Source organism: Microcaecilia unicolor, chromosome 9 (genome assembly GCF_901765095.1).
Source record: "Microcaecilia unicolor chromosome 9, aMicUni1.1, whole genome shotgun sequence".
NCBI classification, from domain to species: domain Eukaryota; kingdom Metazoa; phylum Chordata; class Amphibia; order Gymnophiona; family Siphonopidae; genus Microcaecilia; species Microcaecilia unicolor.
The window spans coordinates 157,780,624-157,808,141 of NC_044039.1; the positions used below are offsets into that span (position 1 = coordinate 157,780,624).

At 43.3% G+C, this 27,518-nt stretch overlaps 1 protein-coding gene across 1 annotated transcript in view; it reads left to right on the forward strand.

Annotated features, from left to right (window-relative positions):
• PRPF39 (pre-mRNA processing factor 39) overlaps positions 1-27,518 on the forward strand; it is a 165,018-nt gene that overhangs the window by 122,342 nt on the left and 15,158 nt on the right. The window contains exons 11-12 of the mRNA XM_030214447.1: positions 1,681-1,865; positions 17,792-17,866. Coding sequence (XP_030070307.1) covers positions 1,681-1,865; positions 17,792-17,866 — 260 coding nt within the window. The remainder of the gene's footprint in view (positions 1-1,680; positions 1,866-17,791; positions 17,867-27,518) is intronic.

Genomic DNA, 27,518 nt, shown 5'->3' on the forward strand with positions numbered 1-27,518 from the left:
GCATTCGTTTGTCAAACATTACAGGATTGATATACATGCCAAGGAGGAGGCAGACTTTGGGGCTGCAGTGTTGACCTCTGGCCTACGTGGGTCCCGCCCTTAGGATCTTACTGCTTGGGTACGTCCCATGCGTCTTGACCGGTCTGGAGGGTCGTGGAGGAAGGTGAAATTAGATCTTACCTGCTAATTTTCTTTCCTCTAGACCCTCCAGACCGGTCAAGGCCCGCCCTGTCTGTACTGGAGGCCAGGAGGTTTGGTTTCTCCTTTCTATCTTGGCAGCTGTTGAGTGTGATTTCTATAGTTTCAGACTTTGGTTGTTATGAGTCTGAGTAGGTGTGACCGTGTTTCAGAGTCCACCTGTAGAAGCACTCACAATTAAAAGGACACAATGAAAGAAATGAAGAAAGTGTCCAGTTGGCAGTGACCACGTACAGGGTTCTTAGTTGTAGTTGGTGGTTTTGGTTTCTCTGCTTTGTCAGGGTTATACTGGCTAGTGGATGTACTGCACAGGTTATATATACAGTATTCAAAAGCTCAGTGTTTCTCAGTCTCCCTCTGCTGGTAGGAGGACATAACCCATGCGTCTTGACCGGTCTGGAGGGTCTAGAGGAAAGAAAATTAGCAGGTAAGATCTAATTTCACCTTCTACAAGAGGCTTTTCATGTGCATAAAATAGGGTTTACCGGTGAAAAATAATCCTTTAAAATTACCCCCTTAATGTGCAAGTTAAAGTGTATTACTTGGGCCTCATGATGTTTTAAAAGAGCTAATGAAGCTTTGCTACCTGGGAAAATCCTAGATATTTCCTAGGTTAAAATAACACTTTTTTAAAATGTAGGATAGGAGAGAGTACTTGCACGCTTTTTGGAATTGTAGTTAGATTTAAAAAAATCTTTTAGTCACCTATTATTCAGTATATAGAATGGTTGCTAGGATAACCAATGTTTGTGTCCCCATTGGGATTCCTGTTTGGAAAGTAGAGGCGCTGAGATCAGGAGACAAGGGGGGGGGGGGGGCTGATTGCTCTTAAGCCAGCTTAGTGGGGAGGAAGTGCATTTTATGGTTCTGGATTCAGGAAATCTGCCCTCCTATTGCCATTGGCAGAACAGATTTCATCCTCTTCTGATCATTGAATTGCAGAATGCAAAGCACACCCTTAAACATAGGAAAACCTTTTTGATGATATGGGATAAAAACATACAATCCCTTCCCCTATGACTACAAAGCTTGGTTCTGAACATGCTGGGTGGGGATGTGAGACAGGAAGGAAGCTGATAAACTGACCAATTTGGGACTTGGGACTGATGGGGTGGGGTAGGGGAGAGTGACTCTGTAGTACCTGTTATAACATTTGATCTCGAGGGGTTATCAGAAACCAAACCCCTCCAGAGAAGTATGGATTGGAGGGGATAGATTAGCGGTTTAGAGAGTAGTAGAAAGGATATGGGGATGGGAGAGGGAGTGGGCAATGTTTGCTCAAATGTGGTGGTTATGTGTTGGGGTGAAGTTTGGGAGGGAGTATAAACATTGATATAAAAAGTTGTACTTCACATTGTGTTTTCTTATTGGCATATTTTTGGTGGAATAAAGTGATTGAAGATAAAATAGTAGTTTTTTGGGTGGATCTTCATAAAATATGTATCATTTTCTACATTAAACTGATTTTGTGTTTTTGGACAGGAGAACACAAAACTATACCTCAATTGGCTAGAGATTGAATACAGTGGGGATCTCAAACAAAATGAAGAGAACATTCTTGCATGTTTTGACAAAGCTGTAAATGGTTCACTATCAGTAGAGATGAGGATTACGTTTTCTCAACGAAAAGTGGAATTTCTTGAAGATTTTGGATTGGATGTGAACAAGTAAGACACAAGCAATACTTCCCATAGAGCTATGAATGTGCCTCAGATGTTGCATTGTTTGATACTTAATGTGGTTTTTGTTTGTTTTGAGGGTTTATTTTTTTTTGTATTCTATAAACAAATATAGAAAATGACAGTAGATCAAGACCATAAGTGTAAATAATTTGCGTGTTCCCACCAATTATTCTGACCTCATAGGCTGGGTACTAACAGGCTCCATAATGAGAAGGACTCGCTGGGATATAAGAAGATAGTTTATTACAATATCACCAAAAGCAGTACAGGCAATAAGGCATTCACATAGTGGAACATCACTTCACGACACGTCTGTCTCCAGCCTTCTGATGTCTTCTGTCTGCAGTCTTCTGATCTAATACCCTCTAGGCTGCCCTTTTTATACCATTTTGACCCTATTCATTCCAATGGACCCTAGCTTTCTCACCAGAGCTCTTGGCTCTTATCAGTTGATAAGAATGACTTCACATATCCTCAAGCCCTAAGTATAAACAAATTATGTTTAGGACAACATCTGTAAAGAAATAACGTCACAGGTCATTTTGCCTTCCTCAGCTCCCCCTCCCTCTACTTCCACCTGACCCATTACTATCTTTCATTTTAATCAAAACATCTTAGCTCATGACTTCTCGTAGGTGCCAGGCCCAGAATTGTTGACGAGCAAATGCCCCCTCCCTTGCCAGCTCTCTGGGAACTCACATCAGCTTGAGCTGCAGTGAAATATATTTTGTATCAGAGATGATGTTTGATTTTAAGAGGCCTAGCTCTTAGCCTGAGCCATTGGCCTGTATTTTACTGAGAGCAATTGACAGTATATTTCTACATAAGGCCTATCCAGTTTTCTCATCCATACCAACTACTAAATTCTATAATACTTTCCTCTTCATCAGATATCTCAGTGGTAGTCCCATGTTTTCTTGAATTCAAATAGTCTTTGTCTTCACCCTCTCTTCTGCGAGGCTGCCTGTTCTTCCTTTTAGTAAAGATATGTATATAGATTACTGCAGAGTTCGTCCCTTTTTCCTTTTATCCTATGACTTCCTCATTCCAGAGCTTCCTTTCATCGCTGGAAAGAGGTTTATCTCCTTTGCATTTATACCACAGATATTTAAATGTCTTTCAATCTCCCCTCCCTCCTTTCCTCCAAAGTATACATAATTAGTTCTTTCCTCATTTCAGTTACCCCCAGACTCCTGTATCATTAGAAGCAGGTTCAACGCCGACTTGCTTCTACCTCGGCATCTGACCCCACTTGGGTCATCATGGAATAACTACTAAATAAAGGGGGAAAAAATCCTTTATTTTGCAGACTGACCCCACTTAGTTCATCCCAGGATAGGCAGCACAGGGTCAGCTACCACCTTTTTGAAAAATGGCACAGAGGCAGAACCAAGTGCTCATACCTATTTCAAGGTACAGAGTTCTGGGGGTCCAGGAGGAGGGAAGTTAAGTGTGCCACTAGACACCAAAAAAAGGTGTTCTTAAGTTGGGTAGGGAGAGGGGTGTCATTAGACATCAGGAAATTTTCATTCAACATAACATAGGGGGAAGGCAGAGGGGTGTGGTGGGTGCAGTGAAGGGCATCAGTATGCTGGCAGTATATTTTAAAGGTCACCGCCAATCACCACATATGCAATGACAGGTGAGGTGACATTTTGCAATGAGATGAAGATTACTATCGCATAATACAACAGTAATTTGCATATTCATTGAATATTGCATCCCTCAGGCATTTTTTACAAAAAGCTTGTGGTAGAGGCCATGCAGTCAGCAGCTTTACCATGCAACTTTCTGCACTGACACCCAAATTTGTGCACAGTACTTCAAATGAGTTCTCACCAGAGACTTACACAGAAGTGCTCTCACTTCCTTTTTTCCTTATTAGCCATACCTCTCCCTCTGTACCTAATAATTCTCCGAGGACAAGCAGGCTGCTTGTTCTCACATGTGGGTGGCTTGCACGGCAGCCCCAGGTCGGGAAAATCTTCCTAGCAACAAGGCTTGCTAGAGCCTGCTGGTGCGCGGCCATCTTCCCACCTGTCGCGTGAGAGTCCTGCTTCAGTTTTCTTTTTTCCCCCGCGGTCAAAGCGGCTGTTTTCCAGTTGCTCTGTTGCCCCAGAGAAGAAGAGAGTTTTTTCGTGTTTCTTTGTGTCAGCTTGAGTTTGCGCTTTTTCTCCTTGTTTAAAAAAAAAAAAACAAGAAAAACTTTGTCCCTATAAGTTTTGTTTTGTTTGCGTGTGCGGCCTTTTTGGCCGCGTACGGGTTTTCTCCCTTTTTGTGCCCTTCTTTTAGCACCATCGCGAGTTTTCATTTTGCCACCGCTATTTTTCTGTCGATGACATCGAGGATTGCCAGCGGCTTCAAGAAGTGCACTCGGTGCAAACGGGCAATCTCAGGCACCGACCCATACGCGTGGTGTATTCAGTGCCTTGGGGCCGAGCATCGCCCCGACGCGTGTAGGTTGTGTCTTAGCCTTAAAAAGCGGACACAGGTGTCGAGACAGGCTCAGCGGGGAACGTCTGTTTGGAGCTTTGCCCGGTACTTCGGCATCGACGTCAACAGCGGTACCGAGGTCGTCTGCAGTGTCGATGTCGGCACCGGAGAGTGTATCAACGTCAGGAGCGCAGGTAATGGCTGTCCAGAGACCATCACATGCTGGCAGCAGTGAGCCATCGAGTGGGTCTCCATCTGCCTCGAGGGCTCCTCTGGTGCAGGCCCATTGGGACCTACCTCTTTTGGACCCGACCCCAAGGAGGCGTGTGGATTCCACATCCTCCTCGTTGGTACTGGGGGGGGGGGGAGATAATATTTTCAGAGAGAAAGTCGAGCAGGTGGTAGAGCAGTTCCACCAATGGGAAACTGCACTCGACAAACTCTGTCACTGGGCGCCTTCAGCATCTACCTCATCAGGTAGACGTTTTTACGAGGGAAGGAGGAATACTCTCTATACTTATAATTGGGTATAATAGGCATTACTGAGACCTGGTGGAAGGAGGATAACCAGTGGGACACTGTCATAAAGTATATCGTAGTGATAGGGTGGACCGGACTGGTGGAGGGGTAGCATTGTATATTAAAGAGAGCCTTGACTCCGATAGATTACAAATTCAGCAGGACATAAATCACATCTTTGAATCATTGTGGGTTGAAAGTCTATGTATAAAAGGGAAAAGGACGGTGATAGGAGTGTACTACCGTCTGCCTCGCCAGGATGAGCAGGTAGACACAGAAATGATAAAAGAAATCGGAGACACAAACAAAATGGTCAATGTGATAATAATGGGTGACTTCAATTATCCAAATATAGACTGGGTAAATGTAACATCGGGACATGCTAGAGAGGTACAATTCCTTGATGAAATCAAGGACAGCTTTATGGAGCAGCTGGTGCAGGAGCCGAGGAAAGAAGGAAAAATTCTAGACTTGGTCCTTAGTGGAGCGCATGATGTGGTGAGGGACGTTATGGTACTGGGGCCGCTTGATAAGTGATCATGATATGATCAGTTTTAATATCGATCTTGAAGTAACTATACACAGGAAGTCAAATACGTTAGTGTTTAACTTTAAAAAAGGAGACTACGATAAAATGAGAAGAACGGTGGAAAAAAAACTTAGGGGGACAACTGAGAGGGTAAAAACTGTACAACAGGCATGGACTATTAGGGCTAAAAGAAATGCCTTCAGAAAATGGAAGAAGGAACCGTCTGAAAATAACAAGAAGCAGCATAAGGAGTGTCAAAGCAAATGCAAGGCGCAGATAAAGAAGGCCAAGAGGGATTACGAAAAAAAGATAGCATTAGAGGCAAAAAAACATAGTAAAAACTTTTTTCGGTATATTAAAAGCAGGCAGCCAGCAAAAGAATCGGTTGGGCCGCTGGATGACCGAGGGGTAAAAGGGGTGATCAAGGAAGACAAAGAGGTAGCGGAGAGATTGAATGAATTCTTTGCTTCGGTCTTCACCGAGGAAGATTTGGGTGGGATACCAGTGTCGGAAATGTTATTTCAAGTGGACGAGTCGGAGAAACTTACTGACTTCACGGTAAACCTGGAGGACGTAATGGAGCAGTTCAGCAAACTGAAGAGTAGCAAATCTCCTGGACCGGATGGTATTCATCCTAGAGTATTGATAGAACTGAAAAATGAGCTTGCGGAGCTACTGCTAGTGATAAGCAATTTATCCTTAAAATCGAGCGTGGTACCGGAAGATTGGAGGGTGGCCAATGTAATGCCCATTTTTTAAAAAGGTTCCAGGGGAGATCCGGGAAATTATAGACCGGTGAGTCTGACATCGGTGCCGGGGAAAATGGTAGAGGATATTATTAAAAACAAAATTACAGAGCACATCCAAGGACATGGATTACTGAGACCGAGTCAGCACAGCTTTTGTGTGGGGAAATCTTGCCTGACCAATATACTTCAGTTCTTTGAAGGAGTAAACAAACATGTGGACAAAGGGGAGCCGGTTGATATTGTGTATCTGGATTTTCAAAAGGCGTTTGACAAGGTACCCCATGAAAGGCTACAGAGGAAATTGGAGGGTCATGGGATAGGAGGAAAAGTTCTGTTGTTGATTAAAAACTGGTTAAAGGATAGGAAACAGAGAGTGGGGCTAAATGGGCAGTATTCACAATGGAGAAGGGTAGTTAGTGGGGTTCCTCAGGGGTCTGTGCTAGGACTGCTGCTTTTTAATATATTTATAAATGATTTAGAGATGGGAGTACCGTATTTTTCAGACTATAAGACGCACCTAGGTTTTAGAGGAGGGAAATAGGAAAAAAAAAATTTGCTTTTTCCCTTCTCTAAAACCTAGGTGCTCTGGTGCGTCTTGTCCGAATCCCTCCCTCCGAGTTCGGGATTGCCCTCCCCCCGGCCCTGTCACCACTTCTCCCTACTCACGCGATCTTCCCTGGTGGTCTAGTGACGTCGGGGCAGGAAAGAGCCCCCTCTTTCCTGCCCAGCGCGCTGCTCTCCATCCTCCTGTATGCATTGCTGCCTGACGGTCTCGGCGAGATTCAAAATGGCCGCCGAGAATTGACGTCTCGGCGGCCATTTTGAATCTCGCCGAGACTGTCAGGCTGCATACAGGAGGATGGAGAGCAGCGCACTGGGCAGGAAAGAGGGGGCTCTTTCCTGCCCCGACGTCACTAGACCACCAGGGAAGATCGCGTGAGTAGGGAGAAGTGGTGACAGGGCCAGGGGGGAGGGCGATCCCGAACTCGGAGGGAGGGAGCGCGATCCCGAACTCGGAGGGAGGGAAATCTCTACCTTCAGACTATAAGACGCACCCCCCATTTTCCTCCCAAATTTGGGGGGAAAAAGTGCATCTTATAGTCCGAAAAATACGGTAACTAGCGAGGTAATTAAATTTGCTGATGACAGAAAGTTATTCAAAGTCGTTAACTCGCAACAGGATTATGAAAAATTACAGAAGGACCTTACGAGACTGGGCGGCTAGATGGCAGATGACATTTAATGTGAGTAAGTGCAAGGTGATGCATGTGGGGAAAAAGAACCCGAATTATAGCTACGTCATACAAGGTTCCACGTTAGGAGTTACGGACCAAGAAAGGGATCTGGTTGTCGTCGTCGATAATACACTGAAACCTTCTGCTCAGTGTGCTGCTGCAGCTCAGAAAGCGAATAGAATGTTGGGTATTATTAGGAAAGGTATGGAAAACAGGTGTTAGGATGTTATAATGCCGTTATATTGCTCCATGGTGCGACCGCACCTTGAGTATTGTGTTCAATTCTGGTCGCTGCATCTCAAGAAAGATATAGTGGAACTGGAAAAGGTGCAGCGAAGGGCGACTAAAATGATAGCGGGGATGGGACGACTTCCCTATGAAAGACTAAGGAGGCTAGGGCTTTTCAGCTTGGAGAAAAGACGGCTGAGGGGAGACATGATAGAGGTATATAAAATAACGAGTGGAGTGGAACAGGTGGATGTGAAGCGTCTATTCACGCTTTCCAAAAATACTAGGACTAGGGGGCATGCAGTGAAACTACAGTGTAGTAAATTTAAAACAAATCGGAGAAAATGTTTCTTCGCCCAACGCGTAATTAAACTCTGGAATTCGTTGCTGGAGAACGTGGTGAAGGCGGTTAGCTTGGCAGAGTTTAAAAAGGGGTTAGACGGTTTCCTAAAGGACAAGTCCATAAACCGCTACTAAATGGACTTGGGAAAAATCCACAATTCCAGGAATAACTTGTATAGAATGTTTGTACGTTTGGGAAGCTTGCCAGGTGCCCTTGGCCTGGATTGGCCGCTGTCATGGATAGGATGCTGGGCTCGATGGACCCTTGGTCTTTTCCCAGTGTGGCATTACTTATGTACTTAATAAGCATAGGTACAATCCACCTTCCTGACAGCCTGCTCAGGCTCAATCCCAGCGCGCTCTTTCACATCAACAGCGTGCGCCTCGACAGGCCCCTGCAGCTCCCCAGCAAAAGCAAGGGACGGGCTTTTGACCGGCTCCGGGCGAGCATAGCCACAATAAAAGTGTCCGTGCCGGACAATCTACTGGTCGGGGGGGAGGTTAGCATTTTTTCACCAAAGGTGGCCTCTGATAACCTCCGATTGGTGGGTTCTCCAAATAGTCTGGCTAGGATACTCCCTCAATTTGATCTCCATACCTCCAAATTGCCCACAGGGAGCTCAGTCCTTCAGCTTCCAGCACAGGCAGGTACTTGCAGAGGAACTCTCCGCTCTTCTCAGCGCCAATGTGGTCGAGCCTGTGCCACCGGGGCAAGAAGATTCTATTTCAGGTACTTCCTTGTGCAAAAGAAAACAGGGGGGATGCATCCCATCCTAGACCTAAGAGCCCTGAACAAATATCTGATCCGAGAAAAGTTCAGGATGCTTTCCCTGGGCACCCTTCTTCCCATGATTCAGAAAAAAGACTGGCTATGCTCTCTGGACTTAAAGGATGCTTATACACACATCCCGATACTGCCAGCTCACAGGCAGTATCTTCGATTCCGTCTGGAAACACAGCACTTTCAGTATTGTGTGCTGCCCTTTGGGCTTGCCTCTTCGCCCCGAGTGTTCACCAAATGCCTGGCGGTCGTTGCAGCGTTGCTACGCAGGCGGGGAGTGCATGTGTTCCCTTATCTCGACGATTGGCTGGTGTTATGACCCGGTAGTAGTGAGCCCCTGTGCCCCGACTGAGCACGGCAGAGATGGAGTGACACCGCACTCGGTCAGGCAGCCAGACAACCCCTAGCTTCACCTGGGAAGCGACCACCGTTCACCGGGAGTTGAGCTCCAAGCTGCAGGTAGCCACCAGGACTTCTGTAACCGGCGGGGTTGAACGGCCACTGACCAGAATAGCAAGAAACAGTCCAGAACCAGAACCAGGCAAAGAATATTCAATTCAGTCCAGGGTCAAGGCAGGCAGCAAACAAGCGTAATCTGAGAAGACTAGTCAAGGTCCGGTACACAGGAAATCAGGAACAGAAGAAAGTCGGTGAACAGCACTCCGACAGCAACTCCTCAGAACAAATGAGGCCGAAGCAACGAAGGACTGATGCAGGCTTTAAGTAGTGGAGGAATCAGGCTCAAGTATGTGCAGCTGATTCAAGATGGCTGCCCCCATCAGCAGAGGTGCCTTCGTCCAAATATGGGCTTCCTTCCTGACCTCGTTACTCCAAGATGGCTGCCCCCTCCTGAGCTAGCCAAGATGGCTGCTGTCCTTGATCCAACCCGGATGACGGCTGCCAGACTTAGGAAACTGAAACCGACCCTCCTAAGACTGAACCTTGTCCCTCTTGAACGAAGCTGAGGAATAACTTAGCCGGGAGGAGCGTCGAACAGGTGAGGGACGTAACAGCTGGTGAAGAACACCTCGGATGCAGGAGCTCTACAGTCCATGCAGATGACTATTTAACTCCTGGAGCTACGGGGGTTTGTCATAAATTACCCCAAGTCCCACTTTCTTCCAGTTCAAAGACTAGAATTCATAGGAGCCCTGCTGGACTCGCAGACGGCTCATGCCTACCTCCCCGAAGCGAGGGCAGACAATCTTCTGTCGCTGATTTCCTTGGCCAGAGCGTCTCAGCAGATCACAGCTCGGCAGATGTTGAGGCTCTCCACAGTTCATGTAACTCCCATGGCCCGTCGTCACATGAGATCAGCTCAGTGGACTCTAGCTTCCCAGTGGTATCAAGCTGCAGGGGATCTAGAGGATGCAATCCAGTTGTCCATCGCCTTTCACAATTCCCTGCTATGGTGGACAATTCGATGCAATTTGACCTTGGGACGTCCCTTTCAAATTCCTCAGCCTCAAAAAGTGCTGACAACGGATGCATCTCTCCTGGGGTGGGGAGCCCATGTAGATGGGCTTCACACTCAAGGACTTTGGTCCCTCCAGGAAACAGGTCTTCGGATCAATCTCCTGGAGTTGCGAGCAATCTGGAACACTCTAAAGGCTTTCAGAGATTGGCTGTCCTATCAAATTATTCAAATTCAGACAATCAGGTTGCCATGTACTGTGTCAACAAGCAGGGGGGCACCGGATCTCGCCTCCTGTGTCGGGAAGCCGTCCAGATGTGGCTTTGGGCGCGCCGTCACGGCATGTTTCTCCAGGCCACGTATCTGGCAGGTGTAAACAACAGTCTGGCCGACAGGTTGAGCAAGATAATGCAACCTCACAAGTGGTCGCTCAACTCTGGTGTGGTTCGCAAGATTTTCCGGGAGTGGGGCACACCCTCGGTAGATCTTTTTGCCACTCAGTTCAATCACAAGGTCCCTTAGTTCTGTTCCAGACTTCAGGCCCACGACAGACTAGCGTCAGATGCCTTTCTCTTTCATTGGGGGAGGGGCCTTCTGTATGCATATCCTCCCATACCTCTGGTGGGGAAGACTTTGCTGAAACTCAAGCAAGATTGCAGAACCATGATTCTGATTGCTCCGTTGTGGCCGCTTCAGATTTGGTTCCCTCTTTTGCTGCAGTTATTCTCCAAAGAACCGTGGAGATTGGACTGTTTTCCAACCCTCATCACTCAGAACGAGGGGGCGCTTCTGCATCCCAACCTCCGGTCTCACGGCCTGGATGTTGAGAGCGTAGCTTTCGCTTCCTTGGGTCTTTCTGAGGGTGTCTCCCAAGTCTTGCTTGCTTCCAGGAAAGATTCCACAAAGAGGTGTTGCTCTTTTAAATGGAGGAGGTTTGCCATCTGGTGTGATAGCAAGGCCCAAGATCCTCGTTCTTGTCCTACAAGACCCTTGAATACCTTCTGCACTTGTCAGAGTCTGGTCTTAAGACCAACTCCGTAAGAGTTCATCTTAGTGCTATTAGTGCTTATCATTATCGTGTGGAAGGTAAGCCTACCTCTGGACAGCCTTTAGTTGTTCGTTTCATGAGAGGTTTGCTTTTGTCAAAGCCCCTTGTCAAGCCTCCTATGGTGTCATGGGATCTCAACATCGTTCTCGCCCAGCTGATGAAACCTCGTTTTGAGCCACTGAATTCCTGTCCTCTGAAGTATTTGACCTGGAAGGTCATTTTCTTGGTGGCTGTTACTTCAGCTCGTAGAGTCAGTGAGCTCCAAGCCTTGGTAGCCCATGCTCCCTATACTAAATTTCATCATAACAGAGTAGTCCTCCGCACTCACCCTAAGTTCTTGCCAAAGGTGGTGTCGGAGTTCCATCTGAACCAGTCAATTGTCTTGCCAACATTTTTCCCCGTCCTCATACCCGCCCTGCTGAACGTCAGTTGCACACATTGGAACTGCAAGAGAGCATTGGCCTTCTATGTGGAGCGGACAAGCCCCTTCAGACAGTCCGCCCAAATGTTTGTTTCGACCCCAACAGAAGGGGAGTTGCTGTCGGGAAACGCACCATTTCCAGTTGGCAAGCAGATTGCATTTCCTTCACTTATGCCCAAGCTGGGCTGACTCTTGAGGGTCATGTCACGGCTCATAGTGTTAGAGCCATGGCAGCGTCAGTGGCCCACTTGAAGTCAGCCACTATCGAAGAGATTTGCAAGGCTGCGACGTGGTCATCAGTCCACACATTCACATCTCATTACTGCCTTCAGCAGGATACCCGACGCGACAGTTGGTTTGGGCAGTCGGTGCTGCAGAATCTGTTCAGAGTTTAGAATCCAACTCCACCCCCCTAGGCCCATTTTTGTTTTGTTCCAGGCTGCACTCTCAGTTAGATGTTTCTTTGTAGGTCAATCTCTGCTATGTCCTCACCGTTGTGAGGTCCAATTGACCACGGTTTGTTGTTTTGAGTGAGCCTGGGGTAGGGATACCCCACATGTCAGAACAAGCAGCCTGCTTGTCCTCGGAGAAAGCGAAGATACTTACCCTGTAGCAGGTATTCTCCGAGGACAGCAGGCTGATTGTTCTCACAAACCCGCCCACCTCCCCTTTGGAGTTGTTCCTTTTCTTTGGTTTTGCTTTATAAGTTGACTGAAGCGGGACTCGCGCGACGGGCGGGAAGTTGGCCTCGCATGCGCGGTGCGCGCACCCGCACGCTCGAAGGCTCTAGCAAGCTTTGTTGCTAGGAAGATTTTTTGGACCTGGGGCTGCCGTTGACGTCACCCACATGTGAGAACAATCAGCCTGTTGTCCTCAGAGAATACCTGCTACAGGTAAGTATCTTCGCTCTTTCTGCCAGTGTTTTGTTTGTTTGTTTTTTAATCTGTAGTTATCTGATAACCTTAAAGATGGTTAGTCGTCCCCTTGGTCCTGTTCTTTTCTGCATTGAAGTATTTTATCTTCTATACTCTACTGCTCCCTTGGCTTTGCAGCCCAAATATGCTCCTTGCTTGGCAGGAGCTGTGTGTTGCTGTGTAATGATGCCATCCACTTGCAGACCTAATAAATGACTCTGAAGTATTGAATCCTATAAAAAGATGGGTTTTACCTGTTAAGCTGAGCAAATCTGAATTTTCAAGTGTAGGCTGAACGTCTGACTTTGGCAAAATGACTTTTAATATTGGAGGCCCATGCTACATAGATGATGATGGTTTATAAGAATACATCCATATTTCATTGCATGTTTATGTTAAGTAAGGCGCTTGATCTTTTTAATCACATAATTTAGAATTAGTGATGTGACTTCAGTTTTTTCCTTACCTCCTGATTTCCCCTATTGTTCCATGTTTGTCACTCTGCATGGTTTCTGATCTTTAAACATAATACATAGAAATGAAACAAAAAAAATGATGATATTTTTTTTGTTAGACTAAATACATTTTTGATGAGCTTTCAAAGGATCTTTAAATAAATTGTATATTATAGGGATCTTTAAACAAAATGCATATTAGAATGTGAGTAAACACTCATCTCAGGTCCTGCCATAGCATCTCTATTAGGTTCAACCCAAGATTTTGACTAGGCCAATCCAAAACTTTTTTTTTTCCTCCTCATGCATTCATATGTAGATTTGCTTTGTCATTTGGATTACGCGTTGGCTTCTCATGGACAGATGACTGGACTTTCTTATGAATTTCTAGTACAGTGCAGAATTTATGGTTCTTTAATAATGGCGAGTTTTCCAGGTCCTGAGGCAGCAAAGCATCCCTACACCATCACACTACCACCACCATGTTTGACCGTCAGTATGATGTTCTTACTGTGGAGTGCTGTATTTTCTTTACGCCAGACATAATGAGACCTATGTTATCTAAAGCTTTCCACTTTTGACTTGTTTGTTCATAGAACACTATGCCAAAAGACTTGGAGGATCAACCAGGTATATTTTGCAGATGTGAGAGGAGTATTGATGGTGTTACTTTTGGATAGCAGGAGTTTCTGCCTTGCTACGCTCCCATTTTTGCTCTCTTAGTATAGACTCATGAACACTGACCATAGTTGAGGCTACAGATGCCTGCACTTCTTTGCATGATGATCTGGGATATTTTGTGACTTACTGGATGAGTTGTTGCTGCACCCTTGGAGTAATATTGGCAGACCAACCATTCCTGGTAAGATTCACCACTGTTCCACGTCTTCTGCATTTGTGATTTGGTGAAGTCCAGCTTTAGAAATGGGTTTGTAATCTTTTCCAACTAAAATATTTCAACAACTTTTTTTTCTCATCTCTTCATTTTCATGGTAAGATTCAATATATAGTGTGGTTTAGATTCAATAGGAGCTGCTCCTCATCTTGGAAAAGAGATGGCTGAGGGGAGATATGATTGAGGTCTACAAAATCCTGAGTGGTGTAGAATGAGTAGAAGTGAATGGATTTTTTTTTACTCTTTCAAAAAGAACAAATACTAGGGGACACTCCATGAAATTACATGAAAATACTTTTAAAAGAAATAGGAGGAAATATTTTTTTCACTCAACGAATAGCTAAGCACAGCAGTTAGCGTATCTAGGTTTAAAAATTGTTTGGACAAGTTCCTGGAGGAACGTCCATAGTTTACTATTAAAACAGACATGTAGAAGCTGCTGTTTGCCCTGGGATTGGTAAATGGAATGTTTCTACTATTTTGGGTTTCTGCCAGGTACTTGTGGCCTGGTTTGGTCACTGTGGGAAACAGGATACTGGGCTAGATGGGACAATTGGTCATACCCAGTATGGTTATTCTTATGTTCTCAATGTTGTATCACTTTGGATTTGTCCACATTAAATTGTATCTACCATTTGGATGCCCTGTCTTCCAGTTCTCTAAGGTCTTTCTGCAGTTTTTCACAAGTCTGCATGTGTGTTAACAACATTGAACCTTGTCATCTACAAATGTAATCCTCACTCATTGTTACGATTTCCAGATCATTTATAAATAAATTAAATATCACTGGTCCTAGTATAGATCCGTGCGGCACTCCACTGTTCACCCTCCTTCATTGAGAGAAATGGCCATTTAACCCTACTTTCTGTTTTCTTAACAATAACCAATTCCTAATCCACAACAGAACATTGCCTTCAATCCCATGACTAATTTTCTCAGGTATCTCTCAATGAGGAACTTTGTCAAAAGCTTTCTGAAAATCTAGATACACTGCATCAATCAGCTCACCTTTATCCACAAGTTTATTCATGCCTTCAAAGAAATGAAGCAAATTGGTGAGGTATAACTTTCCTTGGCTGAAACCATGCTGGCTCTGTCCCATTAAACCATGTTTATGAGTTCTGTAATTTTATCCTTTAGAATAGATTCCATTATTTTACCTGGCAGTGATGTCAGGTTTAGTGGTCTGTAATTTCTCGGATCACCCCTGGAACCCTTTTTGAAAATTGGCGTCAACATTGGTCACCCTCTAATCTTCAAGTACTATAGACAACTTTAATGACAGGTTATAGATTACTAGCAGATCAGTTTTATGTAAGAATACTTTCAGTACCCTTGGATACATGCCATCCTGTCCAAGTGATTTACTACTCTTTAAGTTGTGGATTTGGCTCAGTACGTCTTCCAGGTTCACAGAGATTTTTCAGTTCCTCCACATAGTCACCCTTGAAAACCATTTCCGGTACATCTCTTACATCTTCTTCTGTAAAGACCGATGCAAATAATTATTCGGTTTCTCTGTTATGCCCTTGTCCTCCCTGTGTGTCCCATTTGCTTCTTCATGATCTATTGGTCTCACGGATTCTCTCGCAGGCTTTTTACTTCTGACGTGCCTGAGTTACTATGAGTTTTTGCCTCTGCAGCAAGTTTCTCTTTATATTCTCTCTTTATCAGTGGCTTTAGTGATTTTATATTATGTGTGTGTTTTTTTTAATTATTATTGTAAGCCACTTAGTTCATTTAGGTGGGGTATAAGGTTTAAAAATATAAATAAATAAAAGGTCATAGATTTGATATTCTGCCTTTCTGTGGTACAACCTGTGTATATAGGGCACTCCCTTCTTGCCTCTAAAGGGAGCTGAACAGAAGAGACTAGAAAAATGCAAGCCTTTCTGGCAAAGGGAAAACACTTGAGTTCAGTTTGTCTCTTTTATAATAATGCTAAAATTTATTAGAGTAAATAATTGGCTACAATAAAAATTCTTTTTTCTCAGTATTACAGAAAATTTAATTCTTATTTATATCAGTCCAAATTTCAGTATAAGGAAAATAAAATCAATCTCTCTCGCTCTCTGTGTTTCCCCATCGGAAGCTGTCAGACTCCGACCTAGTACAAAAAGGTACCCAGACTGAAGCTTAATTTGTCCAATCACTTAATGCCTTATATTTTCTCTCTTACTTATCTGGTATTCTTCAACTCTGACCTCTAAGGTCACCTTCACATAATTCTGTTTCTTTGGTATTTTTCTCAGATATTCATCATTTGTCCTTTGCCCTCTTTACCTATCACTCTTTGTGGCCCTCCACTGAAAATGTCCCTGTGTTAGGTTTAAAACCTGTTTGACACAAACAGACACTTGTTAAAGGTTATAGCACATTATGAGGGTTAAGCAAGCCTGTCTATAGTCTGTGAGAAGACCAAGACACAAGCTAGCTAATTGCCCTACTAAGTAAGAAAAAGGAATGTTATGCAAAGCTGACTGATTTGAAAAACCAAACAGCTCTATACAAACCCCAAGTGCATTAGTTTATTCCAGTATCTTTCATTTGTCTAAATTTAGCAACCATTCTACAGTGGACAGTAATAAACTTATAATGGTAAGGTAGAGTAAACGAAGGAGAAATTGGGACAAAAGAGGGTGAGCTCGGGAAATTTGTGCAGAATCCAAATAGAGGAGTGTGGGATTTTAGAGATGTTCATTTTAGTGGTGGGTACAAAACAGACTTTGTGTTGGAAGTTGGTTGAGGACACATGGAGGTGGTGATAGTGAGGCAAAGAGTGAGGAGGGATAATCCGAGAAGCAAAAAGAAACGCAAAAGGAGACGAGTGATGGGGAAAATGAGAGGGTAATGGCAATCGATGGAAGTTGAAAAAGTAAGCTAAGGGGGGAATAAAAGATTGGGAGGGGGCTACCAAGAGAGACAGGGGGGTGAAAAAATGAGAGAGAGAGAAATGAATAATAGATTAGTGTGCCTTTTTTTCTCATCTTCCAGGCTGAAAAATGCAAAGATTGCATCCCACCAAAGTTCTCCGTATCCTCAAAATTCCAGGGTGCTACCTTGAGCCCTTTGAGTTAAAAGGGTTCTAGTACACACTCAAACTGCAGCACACAGACATTGGTTCAGTCTCATAAACCTCTTTCTGGATAGAGCAGAGACTTAAATAAGTAATATAAGGTTTATAGTTATACTAGAAGATAGAAAGGAAGACTACACAAGTCCCACATGACGAGGAAGGTGATTGTGGCCGTTTGAGTCATGATTGTGGGTACGTTTCTGTGGATCAAATATTGTCACCTTCCATTGATAGATGAAAAACCTGAGTATAGCACAAATCATGACTCATGATATATTCATCAAAGCAAGCTAAATTTTTTTCCTCAGATATGTTGATAAATTTAATTGGTCCTTCACATGTGATATTCTCCCATGCTGCAACATTTGGTGAGATTTAGGAGCATTGCATTCAGCAGGTAGTTTCCAGTGGGAATGTTTGCACTAAGGTTTTGCACTTAATACATATTAACAGTCAAAGTTAAGGTACATTATGAGTAAAACCACTGTGTTAACTGCTCAAGGTCTTCCAAGGACCTTGGAAAAGAAACCATGTTATTAGTATGGAACGCATTTGACTGTGCCTCTGTTAAGTGTACCATCTTACCTGCTGTCTTAGCAGTTAATACGGAAGACATTACCATACGTTAATTTCAAGGCACAGTTCCCACTCATACCTTGCTCTCTAATAAGAATTTATATACATCAGCATTTACTGCTATGTTAAATCATCTAACAACAGTTCCTGTGGTGCCATGCTATTAGCATACATTAAACGCTGTATTAAGCACTTAATACAGCTTAGTAAATAGATTGCAGTGTTTTTGTTTTAGGGGTGTAATCTTGTTAAATTGTACATGCCTTTTGGTCTTTTTTTATTTATTTTTTTAACAGACTTTTAGATGCCTATGATGAACATCAGAAGCTTCTGGGAGAACAAGATTCCTTAAAAAGGAAGGCAGAAAATGGGTAGGTTATATTTGTCAAAAATAATTGAGCAGGGTTGCTGGAAGATTTGCCTGTGTAAAGTTCAAGGAGTTTTTATTGTTGTATGTTAAACAATTTTGCTGTAATGTTCTTTAGTACCTGAAACATTATGAAATCATGGTACATCCCTGTGGAGCTATGTGCTCAGACAATTGGAAAAGCATTGGCTCTGAGCAGTTTGGGCAGAAATGACTGAGCAGGAGACTGGGCCCATCACATTTTCAACTAGAGAGCTTAGGGGTGGGGCTGATGATTGGAAGTGATCCACTGCCCCTGAGTTAGGGGATGTTAATTTTATCTAGGTTGACATTGATAGAGCAATGGCAGTAATTGTGAGCCAGTGAGATCATATATGGAAGCTTACATTTCCATAGCGTCCCACAGATCAATACAGAGACGTGGGTTTTGTCCCTCTACCAGCAAGTGGAAAAGAGAACTTCAGAGGTTTACTATATGTGGTCATGTGCAGCCACCTTAACTTCAGTGTTTTCTCTATTTAGCAGGTGGATGGTCAGAATCATGCAGCTCTGGATTGATTGGCTCCTGGCCTGGTCCCCTGGGCCTAGTCGAGCTTCTGAGGTGTCCTGGGACTTGGGTGCACACCTGGTGGTGCCAGGTCCCTCCCTTCCTCTCCCCCATTGACCCCCCTCCTCTCTGCCTGGCTGAGGTTTGTGGTTTTCATTCTCCTGACTTTAAAAAGAGTCTGAGGTTTCTTTTGCTCTGGCGTCCTCGCCTGCCTTAAAAAAAAAAAAAATGTCATTTGAGCACTGTTAAAACAGAAACAACTCCTCAGACTGATTTGTCCAGTGCAGCGAGCTGATGCTGGTTTGCAGTACCGGCTAAAGGGTGTGAGGACCAACTTGGCATGTGACAGCGATTCCCAAGGGGGTGAGTAGTCATTACCCTACCTGTGCCAGTGGGGGAGAGCAAAAGCTGCTCCTGGTGTGAGAGCTGCTGGGCTACTGCTGTTTCCTCTGCCGCAATTCCACTGTACAGCCCGACTCCGTGGAGTGTTGTTTTCCTTCCCGGTTCGTTTTGGCGGGTGCAAGGCAGCTGTTTTCTTGGGCATTTGCCATCTTCCTTGCCAAGCCACATGGCAAGGCTGAAGCGCCTGAGCTCCCTTAGGGCCCGATTTGCCTGCGATTCTGGAAGTTTTATGTGCAGGCTTTTCAGAAGATTTGACTTGGGAACTGGGGAGGATTGCTCCCAGTTTCTTCATATTTAAAGGCTTCTGAGAAGGAGGCCTTGGGCAGTTTGCAACTATTTGTTAGACTTTGGGTCTCCCACAGCTTTGAGTTTCCCGCATCTTCCTAAGGGTGAGGTCGGAGGCCCAGTAGACCCATGTGGCTGTTCTGTGGCAGCGAGAGCCTTAAGCTGCATCTTGGAAAGTACTGACTATCTGACAATCTTCTGGTGGACATGCCTATACCTCACTAGGTGATTTATGGTTTGGGTGTACCCTCTTATAGTTGCACTAAAAATATTTCTGGACCTTCCTTGAGGAGATTCAGAGTGTGTGTACATCATTAGTGGAGGGGAGAAAGGGATCAGGATTAGGGATCCTGTTGTAGGATTTTTCACTCTTTCCCTTTCTCGGAGCATGGCGTACAGATTGTTTAGTTAGTTAGGCTTAGGGCTGTTGACTCCATGTTTCTGTGAGAAATGTTACATTTTGAGGCTAGTACAGGCCTCTCAGGTTTCTCTCAGTCTCTATGGTAATCCTGCACTCTCTGTGCTGCCCTGGTGGCATTTGCACTGTGTGCACTGTTTACATCAAATTAGTTTTATTCAGAAAGGTGGCTGACCTTTCTGCCTGAAGGGTACAGGTTCAAGGCTGGTTTATCCACCCCGTTAGAAACTGTGGACTCAGCTGTGTTTCCAATGGGGCATATTTTATTTCATTGTCTCTTACTGCTTGTCTGTCCAAGCAGTTCTTGCATGACTGGAACAGTTGTCACTACACTACTGTGCTAAAAATTGCCCTCCTGTTTCTTTTTGCACACTGATACTGGCCACACCTTTGCATACTAGCTCCAGCTACCCCGGTATCTGCAGCATACCCAGTACCTCTAATTGCTTCTATGGCATTCTTTGGCATCTTTTCATGGTATGGGGCACCTAGATTTCATGAGGAGTGGGCCAGGAACTATTTCAGTGTAAAGGTAGCTTAATAGTTGTTGCAACCAGCTGAGAGTGAGCACAGAGCTCTAGAGGTGCCGCTTCACGACCCCTTCAGCTTGCTATCTGTAGTGCGCAATAATTCCAACAGCCATATTCTGCTACGCCATCTGGCTCTTGTTCTCAGCCGCACTTGTTACCTCCAATGCGCATCAGTTCTAGTGCACAGTCACACCAGCCAATTCTTGAACCTATTACTTACTACTACTTAACATTTCTAGAGCGCTACTAGGGTTACGCAGCGCTGTACAAAATAAACAAAGAAGGACGGTCCCTGCTCAAAGGAGCTTACAATCTAAAGAACGAAATGTCAAGTTGGGCAGTCTAGATTTCCTGGGTAGAGGTGTAGAGGTTAGGTGCCGAAGGCGACGTTGAAGAGGTGGGCTTTAAGCAGAGATTTGAAGATGGGCAGGGAGGGGGCCTGGCGTATGGGCTCGGGGAGTTTGTTCCACGCGTGGGGTGAGGTGGGACATAACCCACAAGTCTCTGGATTGATCTGTTGGGACTAATGGAAAGAAAATTATCAGGTAAGGACTAATTTTACCTTCATACAACATCTTTGTGCTGATTCCAAACGTGACTTATTTCGATTCTAAGGCAAAATCCTCCAAAACTACAAACGTGCAAGAGCTTTACTGTTCTGTGGTGGGGCGGGGTGTTTATTTATTTTTGTGAAAGTACTTGTGTAGTTCATGAGGGTTTTGCAGATTCCTGATTTCAAGGAGATGGAGCAAGAATTTGTGAGGCTGGAAATGAAGTCTTCCACAGGTTTGCATATACCATGTTGGTTCTATAGATTGTGTAAAAGCTGCAGTTTTAAGGTTTGTTATTTGTAATTTTACTCTATATTTGCAGTTTTAATGCTTGTTCTTTGTAATTTACCTCTGTATTTGCAGTTTCCTGTTACTGTCGCATTCCTGTTATAATCTTTTTTTTTGTGCTAAGTTCTTCTGTTTTAGAGTTTAAAGGATCTACTTAGCTTTGATTTTGAAAAAATTACACTTCATTTCGAGGGCCTGTGTAGTAAGCATTGTTCATAGACATGGAAATATAAACACACAGGTGATAACTTTTTAATTATTATTATTGAACTTGAATAGATTTCTTAACTTGCTTTTGAGGGTTCACATACCCATCCTGAGGTCCAAACAGAGCAGGCCCCATAGAAACAAAGAGGGCAATATTTGGTTGCACTATATCCTGTTATCTTTAACCGTATATTCAACAAGATAATCAGATATCGTGGCACCACTGAATAGTAATAGATAATTTGTTAACAGATATACATTATTCCTAATCCAGCTAGATCTGCATCTGAGATACACAGATAAAGTTAACCTGATAGCGGCTAAGTATTCTTGTCAGCTGTCCAACTGAGCCTCCCCCCTTCCCCATTTGCTTGTTTCTCCACAGACAGCATTGGGGAATGCAGGCACACTCCAGGTAATGTCATCTGAAGCCTGTGTGCTGGATTCCTCCAGTACCTCAGAGAAATTTCATTAATCTCTGAGCATGCGCAGGGATTCCCACACCACCTTGTTCCAACAAGTTTCTTCGGGTTGTTTATCCACGAGCTGTGCTGGCAACCTCTTTTGTGCTTTGGAACTCTCCTCTTCCTTACTAGCTTTTTCTTATAAACCACATTTACATCTTTTAATTTTTTTCTTTCACCTTTGCTGTATTATGTCATCAATACCACTAGTGGTTTCCCCCTCAGTTCCTCAGCCCACCTCTCTGTCTCCAGGTCCCACTCTGGACAAAACAATTTCAGGCAGTCAAAAAAAAAAACAGCTGCAAAACATGTCTGTTGTGTGCCCTGCTGCAGAGGGCTTTGTAGTCTCTTCCACTGAATCAGGACCAATACTCCACCCCAACCTCCTACAGTGACTGCCATTAAGAAACTTCAAAAAACTGTAACTGAGTAAACATCCAACAAAAAGAAAAAGGACTCTTTCCACAGGTCTGAGTCCCATCCTGACTAGAAGTGTTAAATCTTCTGTCTCTCTTGCAAGAAGATCATCAGATCATAAGTAAATTCTCTTGGGCTCTTCCTTCATAGCAGCAAAAGTTCTCATAACTGTATGCCCCTTCTTAGCCCAGCAGATCCCAGGACAGTGAGCTCAGGCTCTCAACTGGCTACAGACTCTATAATAATCAGCAGATGTCCTACTAACCTTTACAGCACCTTCCTGCAAATTCCATACAGTTGCAGGATATCTAAAAGTTGTCCTCATTTTCAAATCCTGTTTGGTTGTTGCAGTATTCTCCAGAATATCACTCCCTTTCAGAGTCCGCACCCTTCCCAGATAGGGATCTCTTCCAGTTCATTCTACCTGTCATACACCAGAGCACTCACCACATTTGTGGTAATAAGCTCGAGAAGATCAGCCACCAGAAGAATTTTCCTATACAAAGTTTTACAACCTCCAGAAAAAAATAAGTTTTCAGATCCATCTTACAACCTTGCTCAGAACCCAAATAATTATTAGCCTTTCCCATTCATGAAATTTTACAAGAAATCCAATTAAAAATGTGGAGGACCCCTTCCTGTATTCCACCAGCATCGAAGAGACTAGAAATTCGCTACAAATTGCTACCAGTGCAAGGTCACAATTGTAACTTTCTTCCAATCTGTAGTATTGGAGGCAGACGCAAGAGAGTGAAGTCTCAAATCTGGGGTCCAACAGGCAAGGATAATAGGTTCTTAGATTCAGTGGGGAAGAAGGTATATCAGAGTTCTGTGCTGATGCTCAAAATAGTAGCTCACCAACGTTAAATGCTTCATTTCCAAACTTCAGCAATTAGATAATTTTACTTCTACGTTTTCACCACCAGAACAAGTTTCATCCCTTCTAAATCTCCAAGAAGAACATATGATGTTTATGATACTACCAGAGCAGCTGCAGTGGCTGCTGCTGCTCATCACACAGCCTGATTATAAAGCCTCAGAACTAAGGTGGCCTTCATGATAGACTGTCTGATGCTCCCTGCATTAGAGATGGTCTGTTCAGAGACAAAGTGGATGGTGACTAATGATGGATTTGTGTTAAGTATGTACTATATTTTTACACCTACAACGTGTGTTATGTGTAAAATACGGCTTCTGTCAGCATTGTGCACACCCCTCAGTCCTCCGCGTGTCTTGTACATCTCCCTTCCTCTCCAACCCCTCTCCACATGTCCTGCATCTCTCCCTTTCTCTCCTCCCTCTTCCCACAGTCCTCTTTACTTTGTTTCTGAATCCAGTAGTAATTCAAACAGGCAGCCCTGAGCTGCATCAGGGACCTTTCCTCTTCTGCGTCCTGCCTCCTCTGACACAACGTCCTATATTGCACCAGAGGAAAGGGTTTTAACAAAATATCTAGCTGTCCTAACTGCATTTATCAAAAAGCAGTGCTGCTACGTCTTTCCATATCAGAATGACTTGTAAATGACCAAAGTTTTCCTTACCTAAAGCCTCAGATTTGTCGATGGCTTTCTGCCAGATTTCTGGCTTATGGATAAACCTAGATAAATTTGAGGCTTTATGCTTGACCCAGGTTTTAGATAAAACTTTGGTGGGTGAGACAAAATATTTGGGTTTATATATCCTGAGAAATTTGTCAAATTTATATTCCAATAATATCACTAAACTTGAGTGGCAGGTGGCAACATTTGGCTAAATAGTAGTAGTATTTTGTTGTGGGGTAAAATACAGCTTTTGAAAATATTATTACCAAAGTGGATGTACCCGTTACAGCACCTGCCACTAATTATCAAACGGAGAGATTTACATAATTGGAATAGATTAGACTATTTATATGGAATTAAAAGACCCTGAGCTTCTCTGTGGCAATTACAGCTACTTTGCAGAGATGGGGGTATGGGCTTACCTAACCTTAGAGCTTATAATATAGCTTTTCATTTGTGATATGCCAGAGTTTTCCAATCTTCTGATTTCTGTAATATGGAATTTGAAACGGATATAGACGGGACATTGTGTTTAGCTTATGTTGTTCATGCTAGAACCAGTAAACGTCCTACATCATTAAAGAATCATGTTTTGATTAAACCTGTATGATGGGGGAACTGGAGGCTGGTCAAGATGGCGTCCGTGAGAGGGTGTGCTGTTTGATTGCTCCTGAACTTCCAGAACGTACCGTCAAGTTTCCTTCTTCTTTCTCCTAAATATGGGGAAAAGAAAGGGGAAATCCGGTGCTAAAGCCCCTCTTACCCCCGGTGAAATTCCAACTCTCTGGCAAACGACTCTGGAGGCTTTCAGAGTTCAAATGCTCAGAGCGCAAACACCGACCTTGGTTGGACCTTCCGGTTCGCCGGGAGATCTTAGCTTAGAGGCGGCGTCATTGAGCCTGCCTCTCCAAACAGCCCCACCGCGACCCAGAGGAGAGTTGATGCCGACAGGAGAGCTACGGATGGAATTTCCGATAACCAGAGGTGGCCCTGCTGGATTTTCAATGCCAGATGCGTCGACAACGAATGGAAGTGCGAGGAGTGAGGGCTCCTCACCTTCTCCCATCGTGGCAGCTTCGTCTGAGGGAACCGGAGAGAGAGTGAGACCGGCTATTACCTTAGAGGCCCTGTGGGACGCGATCCAGGCCTTGAACACTTCACTGCTACAATCTACTCATTTCTTTAAAACTGAAGTGACTGAAATTAAGCAACATCAGCAATCCTTAACTTCAAGAGTAAAAGAGCAAGAAGATAAATATGAGTTAAATGTATTAGAGATTAAGAAGATACAGAGTCTTGTTGGTAATATAGTTGTAAAAAGAGATAATTCACAAAGAAAAATAGAATCTAGATAACCAATTGAGATGTAACAACTTAAGATTTTTAAATTTTCCCAAGACACCTCTGATACCTGCAATGGAAATGTTAAGGAAATACTTTATTCAAGTATTGGGTATTTCTAAAGAAGCTTTACCTCCCATTGTTAAATCATACTATATTGCTGGAGTTAAAACACCATCATCAGAACCAGCTTTGGACTTAAATTTAACAGAATTTCTTGAAACTTCATTAGAGACAATTACTGAACGCACAACTCTACTTGCCTCATTTGCCTTTGAAACCGATAGAAATAATATATTCAGGCTCTACTTCAGATTTATATCTACTCAATTTTATGGATCAGCAATTCAAGTATTTCCTGATATAAGCAAATCTACTCAGAAAAGGAGAAGAATTCCTGGGACTAAAACCACGAATTCTCGCACTCGGAGGAACTTTTACCTTAAAATTTGCATGCAGATGCTTAATTTCCTTGGATAGGATCAATTATGTATTTTTGACCCAGGAAAATTACAACAATTTATTATTGCTAAAGAAAGGGGTGGAGGGGTGGCCTGGATTGTACCTACAGAAAGCTAAAACCACTGGTTGGATTTTGTGCTTCCCCCTCTCAGTACTGATTATATTTTATTTATAGTCAGATATTAATTTTCTTTAATTTCTTTGTATCTTGATCGAAATATGTGGTCTAAGTATTATCAAAATTTCCATGTTATTGGCTCTGAGTAAAGAGTAATTCTTTAATGTACAATTTTCCGATTTTCAGACATTTATCATATGTGAATGTATAAGTGAAATGTATAAATAAAGAATTAAAAAAAACCAAAACAAAACATGTACGATGAGCATGGACTTCTTCAGAAGACGTTTGGTCTCAGTGTTCATTTTTCTAAATACTTACCTGTTGTTAGCAATGCTGATTTCCCTCCAGGTATTACTATGACTTGTTTTAAACAATGAACAGTTACAGTTTTAGCATTGGTTCAGCGTGCAGTAGAAGAAGATGAGCTTATAATGTTTCCTTATGACACTGTAACATTGGCTTATGACTTTGCATCCACAGAATTGGTATTCCTATTTGCAGTTTTGCCATTATCTCCAGTCTTTACTCAGAACACGTAGTGTTGACTTTACAGAATCAGCATTTGATGAATGTTGGTCTTTGCCTGCAGTTACAAAAGGATTGGTAGGACGTTATTATGAAAGTTTTAAAAACCTTTAGGTGGGACTGCTTTGAGCATGATTGTGGATCACTGGACTAGACATTTTGACTCCTGTTCCATAGAGGACTTACAGAAGAGTTTGCTGAAAGTGCACAATTACAAGAATTACATTATAAATTTCTAATGTGGATATATATTCATCCTTCCAGAGCTAAAAAGATAGGTGTCCCTATCGATGGGACCTATCTTAAATTTGTCAAGCAGAATGTCTCTTATAAACACTGCTTCTGTATATGTTGCTATGGAGTCATCAATAAAAACGTTGGAATATAAACACTGCTTCTAGGATTGTACACCAATTCGTCAGTGTTGAAATGTATCTGGTCTCTTCTTAGACAAATGTTTAATAGATGGTGAAATGCTACTCTCTAGAATTGTATTTTGGATAATGTAACAGATATAGTGGAAGGTTCACAAATACCTTGTTTATTTCTCCAAAAGGCTTCTCTACTAGCTAAGCGCTGTATAGTTCAACAGTGGATAAGGAGTACCCCCCCCCCCCCACACACACACACATATTAATGCGGTGGAGAAATCAAATGAATGTGCTTCTTATTATGGAGAGACTTTCAGTGGAGTCTCAGGGTCTGAAAGCAAAGAAACAATTTCTTAAGATCTGCACCCCATATTTGCACATCACTCGAGTGCGCTCCACCTTTGTAAATACTCTAGACCTATGAGGTTTTACCGTATTTATTGCTAGTAGTCCCAATGGCATTTGCCAGCCTATACTTTCGTATTTTCAGTGATGGGGGGTTAGGGAATTACAGTGTTACTTTTAAGTCATTGCTTCTTTTGATTACCATATTTCGGATTATTTTTGTAATGGTGTATCTGGGTTGCTCTGTTCTATTTACGTGTGTGATAACAACAAAGATACATTAAAATAAACGGAGGGGGGAGCACTCAGGATACCTTTCATTCTGCCAAGCAGCAGTACAAATATGGAGTTTGGCAGTCTAACTGAAAGTCACTGTTCAAGCTGCATAACTTCAGGTGATCAGAATTGCATGGCAGACTCTTTCAGCAGCAAACTACATCCTTACAAGTGGGCTCTCTTTATGTAAACAGCAAGTTTGCAGGGCTGAACGCTTTTGGTGCAAAAATAATAATATGTATCCTGATGTCCTCTATGTAAGAAGATCCAACAACATTACAATGCCCAAATTCAAGCAGCTAAGAAAAATTATTACTCTACACGGATCAGATTAGCATCAGATTCTACTAAACTTTTCAGGGTATTTAACCATCTGGTTTCTCCACCTCTTATAGATTCTCCTACTATTCGTGGCTACATATTTCTCAAATAAGATTCGGAAGTTACAAGATAGTTTTCCACCTCTGCAGAATTCTCCTTTACCATCTGGTTGTTTGCTTGTCTTTCCATCGTGAGTAAATTCCGCGTCCTGGTCTACTTTCGAGACACTGTCACTTGGTTAGTA